Source organism: Urocitellus parryii, chromosome 1, assembly GCF_045843805.1.
Source record: "Urocitellus parryii isolate mUroPar1 chromosome 1, mUroPar1.hap1, whole genome shotgun sequence".
Lineage (NCBI taxonomy): Eukaryota > Metazoa > Chordata > Mammalia > Rodentia > Sciuridae > Urocitellus > Urocitellus parryii.
Genome location: NC_135531.1, coordinates 137,206,408 through 137,218,041, shown reverse-complemented (window position 1 = coordinate 137,218,041; position 11,634 = coordinate 137,206,408). Strand labels below are relative to the sequence as shown.

General features: G+C 43.8%; 1 protein-coding gene across 1 annotated transcript in view; it reads left to right on the top strand.

The window, feature by feature from the left end:
• The first annotated feature begins 242 nt into the window (after positions 1 to 242).
• The window catches only part of LOC113190676 (solute carrier family 22 member 4), a 47,162-nt gene continuing 35,770 nt past the window's right edge, over positions 243 to 11,634 (top strand). Inside the window, exon 1 of the mRNA XM_026400165.2 lies at positions 243 to 637. Within this exon, the coding sequence (XP_026255950.2) occupies positions 245 to 637 (393 nt within the window). The 5' untranslated portion in view covers positions 243 to 244. The remainder of the gene's footprint in view (positions 638 to 11,634) is intronic.

Here is an 11,634-nt window from a genome sequence, read left to right as displayed (position 1 = left end):
GAGCCCCGCCCCACCCCCGCCCGGCCGCAGCCCATCCCTCTCCTCCCGCAGCTGGGGATGGGGGTGTGGTCCCGAGACCTAGTCGTCTTCTGGCTCCGGGGATCATTCCAACGCCTGAAGCCCAGTTTCCCGAAGCTGTCCTCTGCCCCGGAACGTTCCGACATCCACAGGAAAGGCCCAGGACGCGCGGCAGTCCCGAGAACGTCCTCATCACCAGGTTGCAAGCTGCGTAGCAGCGGGAAGCATGCGGGATTACGAGGAGGTGACCGCTTTCCTGGGCGAATGGGGGCCCTTCCAGCGCCTCATCTTCTTCCTGCTCAGTGCCAGCATCATCCCCAATGGCTTCAACGGTATGTCAGTCGTGTTCCTGGCGGGGATCCCGGAGCACCACTGCCGTGTGCCGGACACTGCGAATCTGAGCAGCGCGTGGCGCAACCATAGTATCCCGCTAGTGCTACAGGACGATCGCCAGGTGCCCCACAGCTGCCGCCGCTACCGACTGGCCACCATCTCCAACTTTTCATCTCTGGGGTTGGAACCGGGACGCGACGTGGACCTGGAGCAGCTGGAGCAGGAGAGCTGCCTGGATGGCTGGGAATTCAGCCAGGACGTCTACCTGTCCACCATCGTGACCGAGGTGGGTGGCAGTTCCCCGCCCGGGCCCAGGTACTGGGAATGGAGCAATCCTCCATTTGCGTCAGCCCCGAGTGAGACTCCCTGGCAATGCCTGAGTCAGCGCCCCCTCTGCCTCAAACCTGCCTGGTATGCCTCTAGCTTAAGCTTCTAGCAACAGGTACGCAATCCAAGGGAGCAAGACTCACTGTAGGCTCATTCCTAAAGCGTTTCTGTCCAGTACCGAGAGGGTAGAGAATGGAGTGTTGTCACTAACTGTCTTTTCCTTTCCAAGTTTCACAACAAATGAAGTTATTTCCTCAGAGCCTAAATACTGTTCTGGGGAGGCCCAGCTCCAGGCTGCCCTGATTTACAGCCTATATTACTTTCCTAACAGGGGTGAGAGCAGAGTTATGGAGGACTTTGCTGAGTCCAGGTATAGACACAGAGAAGGGCTCCTATCCTGAGGCCCCAATTTCTTCCAAAGGGAGCATGCTGGTTGTGCACAGGGAACAAGAAGAGGTGGAGCCCTAGCCTCAAGGAACTCATGGATAGACTCTCAGAGAATTCTTAAGATCGTAGTGCCAGCTGGTGGGCAGGGGCTCCAGCCTCTGCCACTAGCCCCTCAGTATCAGAAGTGGTTTGGGTGCAGGTTCTCTAAGTTTCAGGAGTCGGGATGTACATGCACTCACTCTGTGTTTCCTACTGTGCATCTATTGAGGACCAGGAGATGCTACATCAGGTCATACCCTCCTTCTGAGAGGAGTGTTCCCACAGACTAATTTCCGGTTGTTAATCAAGCTGGTAGAAGTCCCTGCTTCAAGACTTCATCTGTATGTTCCTCCCAAGAAAAAAGGAACAGTTGTCTCTGCTATGGCCTCTGTTATCCTTTTCCCTCAGTACAATGTGGCAATCACTAGATAATAAGTCTGGCCCTGTGCTGGGCCCCAGGGTGTAGATATCCGGGACATGGGTCCTGCCTTCAAAACTCAGATGCCTACGGGGTACACTGGCTGTGTTAGAGAAGACTAACATCAACCCTGGTTAGCAATGGGGTTTGGGAGCATGGCTTGCTTGCTGTGTGACCTGGGGTAAATAAATTACCCTTTCTGTGGAATAACAAAGTGAGGAAATGCTCCAAGAAGGAGTGATAACATTTAAGCTACATCTGAATAGGACCTGTCCAGGCAAAGATAATGGCAGATTTGGGGAATGGAATTCCCATAGATGAGGGTAGTTATAGTTCAGAGGACCACAGGAGACTATAAATGCTCATAGGTCCAGTTCATAGGCATACTGAAGAGTTGACTTTATTTTGAGGATGGCAAGAATGTAGCAAGGCCAGATTTGTATTTTTAGAAAAAAAACCTTACTCTAGCTTTTATGAAAAGCAAGAGGACCTGTGAGGAAGCTATGGAAGTCACCTCTGCAAGAGAATGGTGGTCAGTTAGGAGTGGTGGCTATAGAATCTGCAGGAGCTGTGGGAAGTGACCCAGCCTGTGGACCTCCTCTGAATCCCCCAGCATTAACACTATGCCTGCCTTGGGCCCTGAGATGGCTTCTCTGGCTTTTACCCCCTAATAAGGGCTCCTAATGCTTGCCCACCCCACCTACAGCCCAGCTTAGGAACATCTCAAGCTGGGAGCCAGTTCAACCCACCTCAATACCTGGAAGTATTCTCAGCAGCTGAGATGGAGGCTGGACCGACTGGCTGCAGACTTCCCAGACAGCTGGACTGAACTCCCCTTCCTTACTGGCTTTGTGAACCTCAGGATGTGAAGGGTAGGCAGCTAGTGGCTTCCAAGTCCATAGGTACCAAATGTTGTGTCCTGTTCAGAAGTTTGTAGACACCTCTAAGGATGCACATCCTCATACACACATCTGTTGCACCACAATCATCTGCTCTGCTTTTCTTTTGCCTTTTTTTTTGAGGTGCTTGGGATTGAACCCAAAGCCTCATGCATGCTAGGCAAAGCTGTACCACTGATCTACCACTGAATTATATTCTCAGCTCTACCCCCCTCCACACTTTTTTTTTTTTGACAGAGTCTTATTCAGTTTCCCAGGTTGGCCTCAAACTTGCAATTCTCCTGCATCTGCCTCTAAGTAGCTGGGATATAGGTGCGCAGCACCACACTCAGCTCCCAGATCAGATTTTTTTTTCATCAACCTTTCCTTTCTTTGCTTGCTTTTTGAGTGATGGGAGTAAAATAAAAGGCAAATGGGTACTGGTAGCTGGGAGGAGGAGGGGGGAGAAAAGCAAGTGCCAAGGTAAATGATATGGGTGGCTCTCCCCAGAGGGGTGCTGGCACAAGGAGTTCTGGATGGTCACTAACAAAAAATAAAAACAGAAATTAATATATGTTCGTGAGCACGTGGAAAAATTGGAAGCCTTGTGTGTTGCTGGTGGGAACATGTGTTTTCCATTGCAATAATAAATACCTGAGACAATCAACTTAGAAAGAGACAAAATTTACCTAGCTCCTAGTTTTAGAAGTTCCAGTCTGTGATTGATTGGTACCATTGCTTTTGGGTCCTGGGAGGCAGTGTAATAGAGCAAAGCTGCTTTCCTATTGGAGGAGACCAAAGAGAAAGAGGAAGAGACTGGAGTCCCACAATCCCCTTGAAGGGCACACCCCCAAAGATTTATCCCGCCATGGGCCCTCCAATTAAAGTTTCCACCATCTCCCAGTAATGTCATGCTGGGGGCCAAGCCTTTAGCACAAGGGCTTTGGGGGAACATTTTAGATCCAAACAGTGGAAGAACATTAAATGGCGTAACTTCTATGGAAAACAATATGGTGGTTCCTCACAAAATTAAAAATAGAGCTGATCATGGTGACTCATGCCTGTAATCCTAGCAGCTCAAGAGGCTGAAGCAGAAGGACCATGAGTTTGAGATCAGCCTCAGCAACCTAGAAATGCCCTAAGCAACTCAGCAAGACTCTGTTTCAAAATTTAAAATAAAATTAAAATAAAAGGACTGGGATGTGGCTCAGTGGTTAAGTATCTCTGGGTTCAATTTCTGGTACTGAAACAAACAAAAAAAATTTTAAAGGATTACCATTATGATCCCACAATTCCATTTTGGGGTACATACCCAAAATAATTGAAATCATTGTCTCAAAAAGATATTTGTATACCTGTGTTCATAGCAGCATTGTTCAAAATAGCCCAAAGGTGAAAACAACCCCAATATCTATCAACAGATGAGGGTATGTGTATAAATATGTTTATGTGGATGTGCTTACACACACACACACAATATAATATTATTCAGCTCTAAAAGAAAGCAAATTCTGACACATGCTACAATGAATGAACCTTGAGGATATTATGCTTAATGAAATAAACCAGTCACAAGAAGACAAACATTGAATGATTTCACTAATATCCATTATGAAGAGTAGTCACTCATAGAAACAGATTGCAGATGATGGTTACCAGGAGCTGGAGGAAGGGAGGAATGGGGAGTTGTTGTTTAATGGATATCAAGTTTCTGTTTTGTACAGTGAAGAGTTCTGGAAATTGGTTACTCAACCATGTGAACTCTATTGAACCGTGCATTTTAAAACGATGAAGACAGTAAATTTTATGTTATGAGTATATTTTATCACAATTTTAAAAAATAAGGATAATAATGACCCACCTCATCTGGGTCATTGGGAGAGCGTGGTGAGATCATGACCCCATATATGTCATGTGATAACCAACACAGAGGGTGGCGCCAGCAAATGGCATAATAGGTGGGTGGTAAGGACAGGACCTCATCACCCTCTTTCTTGTACCTCTGTCTGGATACTGTGGATATTTTGGGACCTTTTCTAAGTCTCAGATTGTGGCTAGCCTAACAGGAGATAAGATTGCTGGAGGCTGAGCCCATCTCCCCAGAGGGGAAGTTCCAGGGCTCGGATAACAGGGCATACATAGGTTCAAACTCATGCCTACTTGGCCAGTGCCAGTGGAAAACAAATGGCCTCCTCTCCTCACTGGGTCAAGCCATTGCCCCAGGCAGGTCTGGGCATCTGGGCTAGCATAGGTAGAGGGACCATCCCCAGATCATGTCTCTGCTTTTTCTGGGCCAGGATCTCCCAATGGGCATAGTTTCAAGGACAGAGAAGCCCACCTAGGCTTCCTCTCAACCTGGCCCTCCATGGGGGGACAAGACCAGCTATATCCCCAAGGATGCCATGTTCCACCATAGAAATGTGTTCCGTAGATGTCAGGTAGCAGGGATCTGGCTTCTGAGTCATGACTCACATGAGTATATCCGTCTGCTTATGTGTATGTGTGCATCAGGTCATTTCTTTCTTCAGAGGCTGTTTATGAAGTCCAGTTTATTAAGGCAGCTATTAAGAATCAAATTTTTGAAACTTCATTTTGAAATAAATTTTGATTTAGAGAAAAGTTGTAAAAGTACAGAAAATTCGCATACACCCTTCATCCAACTTCCCCCGATGTTAACCATGACTCATAATCCATTTATTAAAAGCAAGAGATTAACATGGATTAACAATTGCATTAACAAAGCCAGTTTTCCCCTTAATGTTCTCTTTCTGTTTGGGGATCCAATCCAGAACCCCACCTTATATTCATTGTCATGTCTCAGTCTCCAATCTGTGACAAGTTTTCAATTTTCTTTATCTCTTGTGACCATGACATGTTTTATGAGTTATTTTGATAAATGTGCCTCCTTCTGAGTGTGTGTGAAATTTTCTCATAAGTTATGCACTTTTGGGTAAGAATACCATAGAAGTGATGTGTCTTGGAATATCATAACAGCAAGCACGTCTTAATTACTGGTGATGTTAATCTCAATCACTTGGTTAAATTTGTTGTGCTAGATCTCTCCTTGTAAGTTATTATTATTTTCCCATTCAGAGTTAATAAATATCTTGGGGGAGATATTTTGAGATTATAAAAAAAAATACCAAACTCTTTGTCTCCTCAAATTTTTACCCACTGCTTTTATCATCCTTCACTAGACCTTGACTGAAACCATCATTAACATAGATTTTCCTAGTGTGGATTTGGAATTATTCTGGAAAGAAAAGCTTCCCCTCCACACCAATGTATTTATGCATTTACTAATTTATATCACTAGAGGCTCATTGAATATTTATTTTACTCTATCAGTTATCAATCCTTAATTATCTTGTTGTTGCAGTTGTTGCAGATTGAACCAAATTACTTTTTACTTTAAGAAAAAAGAATGGAAAAAGGCAGGGCAAGGTCCTTCCTCATCTTTGGACTCAGGGCTGGAAGAGGCTGTCCTCCACTTCCCCGGGGGAAGAAAGCCAGTTGCATCTAGTAGCTAAGGAAGGCAGCAGGGCAGAGACAGAAGCAGGGGCAGGTGGCACCTGAGATAAGACTGGACATTTTGTGGGGAAAGGTAGGGACCTCAGGTATCCAACAGTCTGTCTGACCTTAGTATCTATGGGCATGCCCTCCCTATAGCTCTTTAGTACCATGGACTTCAGAGAATAGTGACCTTGTGTGTAAGCAAGCTCAGAGCCTCCTGCCCTAAGGCTCAAGGAGCAGGGACAACAACCTGATTTGCAGGGAGCCTGGGTTCATCAGCAGGGCCACAAGGAGGGCAGAGATAGGCCTGGTGCTAAACATGGGCTGGCTCTTGCCTCAAGCATGTCGTCTTTTCCCCAGGAACATCATTAGCTACCCTTGTCACTTCCCCCACCACCTGTCCATGACTGGGGATACTGAGGTGGTCACCTCTGAGCCAGAAACCTTTTTGATAGGCCATCAGTAGACTGAGACAGGGCTACTGCCACACACTCTATGCACTGTCCTTTCTGCCGATGGCTGCATCCTTTAGGAGCAGCAGCACCTAAGAAGGTGGAGCTGCTGGTGGCTGTGTTCCTAAGCATGGTGACCATGCCCTTAAGTGTGATCAAAATTCCAGCAAAGAGCCTGCACCCCTAGAGGCACTAGCCTTGTGCTACTTTTCCTGGAAGATGGGATCAGGGCACAGTTAATGGCAGGAACACTGATTTCTACCTACAGCCTCAAAGTGGGCCTGGTCTATGGAACAAGCCTCATCCCCTGCTGTCAGGGAGCTTCTGGGAGGCACTGGGGCAACCAGTGAACAATAAGACTGACAGCCTGGCAGTGTGGCTAGCCACTGTATACAGTCTTTTCTGTCAGGTGTGCAGGCTGCCCTGGGAAACTGCTGGCTGGTAGGGAGACCCATAGCCTGGCTGTCAAGATGGCCTTAATATTAACCAAATTGCTCAGCTGAGTCCATGCTCTGACCTGACCTCTGGTAGATTTCAAGGGGGATGAGGAGGCAGAGCCTCAACTCAAGCAAGCACCGGGGAGACTTATATTTCCAGTCAAAGCTTCAGAGAGCAGAATCTGCCAGTGCCAGAGAACAAACAGAGGAGCCTCCGGGGTGTCCCCTATCTCTGGCCTGAGTGTGCTTCTCTGTTTGTTTATCAACTGCCTTGCCCCAAATCGTTTGCCTGTTGCCTCTCAACTGTGTTCCTCTGACAACAGGCACCAGGATCTCAGAATGTGCCTTTGTTCCAAGGTTGCTGCACCTGTACTTCCTGCCAAATTTCTGGATAAACAGACTTGGTCTGTCCCTCCTGGTGGGCAGCAGAACCCTCTGAATCCAAGGTGGCAAATTGACAAAACGAAGGCTGTGATAGGGCTTGTCAGGAGGAGCTGGATATGCCTGGGGCTTCTGAAAGGATTGTAATTCCCCTCCCACCTTGTGACAGGCTACATTCAATTTATGTTTTAGACTAATGCAGATCTGCCTCATTATCTGGAGCCTTAGTGGAGCTTAAGCATGTCTCTGGAGCCCAAAAGAAGGCAAAGATCCCCATCTGGAGCAGAGATAATGTGGAGGAAATGGAAGCTCTAGGGAAGGATGGATTCAGCCCTGTGGTCTAGCAAAAAGTATGACTAGCCCAAGGTGGGCAGCATCTGCTTAGCATCTGCAAGCCTAGAAGGCAGTTTCACACTGGCTCCTTCGAGAGCTTACCCTCAAGGCTAGGTGGCTGGCACAGACCCTATCCACAGAGTACAACGTAGAAGAGCTTTGGTGGATCCAGTGCCAGGATGCAGAGGCTATGCCCAGGTCCCTAAGTGCCCATCCCTACCTTTCCATTCAAACTCCTTGTCTTTTGCTTTGATCTAGTCTGATGACCACAGAACTCTTCACTAGCATCTATGTACCTGAGATGGCTTTTGCTTTACCACTAATCTAAAGGAAGAAGCATGTTGATAACATTTTAAGATGTTGCAGCTTCAGTTATCTGTAAAGGAAAAAATGAACAGAATAATTAAATAGCCAAAAAGACGGCCCGCAAAATGTGAGAAAACATTTGCAAATCATATATTTGGTAGAGGACTTGTATCCAGAATACAAAAAGTACCCTTTAAACTCAACAGTAAAAAGCCCAATTTCACCAACTATTATATGCCTGTAATCCCAGTGACTCAGGAAGCTGAGGAAAAGTGATCACCAGCCTCAGCAACCTAATGAGACCCTATCTCAAAATGAAAAAATTAAAAGGGCTGGGGATGTAGCTCACTGATAAAGTGCCCCTGGGTTCAATTCCAAATAGTGAGAAAAAAAAAGACAATCTGATTTTAAAATCAGCCAGGAGCCTGATGCACACCTGTAGACCCAGCCACTCAGGAGGCAAAAGCAGGAGGATTGCAAGTTTGAGGCCAGACTGGGCAATATAGTCAGATCTTATCTATTAAAAAAAGTAAAATATTTTATGTATTTTGGAAAATAGGTTTATTTCTCCAAAGAAGAATATTTGCAAATTAATAAGAACATGAAAAATTTTTCCAGCTTCTAAAATGGTAGTGACAGGGCCTCTCCAGATTTGCTTCCCAGTGAAACAACTGTAACTAGTTGTTATACACACATACACACATGCACACATGCATGTACACACATACACATTATAGAGTAAGCACACACACACACACGCACATACACACAGATTTTTAAGAAATTGTCCTAAGGACATACAACAAATGAAAAACACTTATGAATGGAAGTCCATTGCCCTGTAGTCTCAACCTCTTTTTTCCCTCCCTTTCTTCCTTCTCCCTCTCCAGCACAGAAAGTGGGATAGTGGGCCTGGCCAAGAAAACAGAGTTCTCTCTTCCCTCAGCTCACAGTCAGGGGATACAGTCTCACCAAGAGGGGCCACCAATGCCCGCCCCAACTCACCCTGCATTCCCTGAGCTCTGGGTTGCAGAGGCTAAAATCCTGGTGAATGCAACCAGGAGTTCAGGAGATCCCTTTCTCCACCCAGCCCTTATATATTGGAGGCTCTAGCCAGGTCCCACGGGTCAAGAATATGGAGGTCTTGACAACCCTTGCCTCGGCTCATTCATAGGTCACAGGTTCCGTGTCAGGAGAAGCTAGCCAAAAAGACCAGGGGCTACTACCCACACCCAGTGTCCAACTCATAAAGAAGAGGTGTCACTCTGAGAGTGGGTCACTTTCCTGACCAGTGCTCTGGAGCAAGGGCTCAGAGATTTGGTCTGGGGGAGAAGTAGTCAAATAAACAAACAAACAAACAAAACAGATAGTTCTGACACTGTCCCCATGGGAACTGACTTTATTTGAAACAGAGGTATAGACGATGGTTAAGCCTACTATTGCTTCTAAAAATAGGGGAGATTTTGTGGTAAGCAACTAAGAGGAAACACATAGCTCCAGTAGAACAAACTAACCCACAGGGCATCTAGTTTACCAGAAAGAACCAATAAAAGAGACAGCTAAGAGCAGCCCTTTTGAAGTCAGGACAAACCTCAAAGTCTTGCCTCAAAAACTACTCCACCCAGTATCCTAATTAGAGGTAGCCCAGGGTAGGGGTAATCATCAGGGAGACCCGACTTCATTCCATTACAAACTATGCCATCTTGTGAAAAAGAAAAAAAAAGTAATTACCTAGGCTTTTTTCCCCCTTCAATTTTTAGTGAAAGACTTAGACTGTCAACTCCCAAAAGTTTACCTGTTTTATATTATTTCATGCTATCGTAATGTTTTAATATTATTTTAAATCTGAATTTCTGTCTATGTTGGAACATCTGGTGTCCATACCGAATGCATCTAGGCCATATCTCCTTATTACAAATTTTATCTGCATATTGATGTCTTAAAATTTCAAGACACTTGCTTTCAAAATCTGTAAGCCAATATTAGATCTAGAAACAAAATCTTACAGATTTTAACTATATTAATCTTTTTAGGTTTTATTATAAATAGAATAGAACCATATCTATCATATATGTTGCTATTAGAAATGTCAAAATATGTATAGGTTTTTAACAAAGTAAAAAAAAAAAAACTCCTGCAAAAGGGCTTGAATTCAATTGGATTGGATTATGGGACAATTTATGCCTCGGGGCATTGTCAAAAAGTAAGAAAGCGAATACCCAACATTTAATGGAGCCTAAAAGTAGGGTGTGATACTTTCATAGGCAAACAGCTTAATAGAAAGATCATGAAATAGGGGTGGGGTTGTCAGTATCCAGAGTCTCTACAGCATGTTATCTAAGGTGCTCAGTTTTTACAACAACAAAATTATAAGACGTGCAAAGAAACAGGAAAGTGTGACCTATAGTCAAATGAAGAAAAAAGTAAACAACAGAAATTGCTGGAGAGGGCCCACTTATCAGATTTAATAAAGGCTTAAAAGCAACTATTATAAATATGTTCAAAGAGCTAAAAAAAAGTAAAAATAAAAAAAGGTATGCAGAAAATACCTCAACAAATACAGAATACCAATAAAAAATAGAAATTATATTTATATTTTAAAAGAACCAAAAAGAAACTCTGAAGTAAAAATGTATAATAATACAAATTAAAAATTCATCAGATGCTCTTAACAGAGATTTGTATAGGAAGAAGAAAGAATCAGCAAAGTTGCAGAGGAATGGAAATTATGCAATCCAAAGAGCAGAAAGGAGAGAAAAAAAAAAGAATAATATGAGGAAAAAATGAGCAGAACTTCAAGGAAAATGTGGAACACCGCTAAATACACCAGTTTATGCCTAATGAGAATCCTAAGGAAGAAGAGAGGAAAAAAGATGCAGAAAAAAATAGTGACTGAAAACTCTCCATATTTGATAAAAACATTAATCTATACGTCTCAGAAGCTCAGCCAACTCCACGTAGAATAACCACAAAAGAAATCCACAACCTGGATACAAAGTAAAACACCTGGAAGCCAAAGACAAAGGAAAATTTTTGAAAGAAGCAAAAAATATGACTTGTCACACACAAAGTAACTCCAATAAGATTATCTTTTGCCATCTTATAAGAAATAATAGAAGACAAAGAGCCATGGATGACATTCTAATTGCTGAAAGGAAAAAAAAAAAACTGTCAATGAAGCATCATGTATCCAGCAAGTCTTTAAAAAATGAAATAAAGACATCCCAAATTTAAAAAACAATTCTCAAATAATTTGTTTCTAGCAGTGCAATGCAACTTTACAAATAATGCTAAGAAAATTTTTTCAGGAATAGATTTCACCAAGAGTTTTCAAGTTTATATTCTGAGAACTATCAAACATCATTATTGAGCTGGGCCTGGTGGTAATTGCCTGTAATTCCAATGACTCTGGAGGTTAGGCATGAGGATCACAAGTTCAACGCCAGCTTCAGCAACTTGGTGAGGCTCTAAGCAATTTAGCAAAACCTTGTCTCAAAATAAAAAATAGCAATGGAGGAAGGATAGCATCTTCAACAAATGGTGTTGGGAAAACTGGAAATCCATATGCATCAAAATAAAAAATAGGGCTGGGAATGTGGTTCAGTGGTTAAGCACTCCTTGTTCAATCCCCAGTACCCTCCTCCCCAAAATCATTGAAATTAAGGCCAAAATAAATGAAAAGATATCCCTTGTTCTAGTCACAGAGTCAAAAACTTATTGTCAAAATGGCAGGACTCCCAAAATTAATATACAAATTCAGTGCAAAACACATTCAACTTTATTAGTCATTAGGAAATGCAAGTCAAAACCAC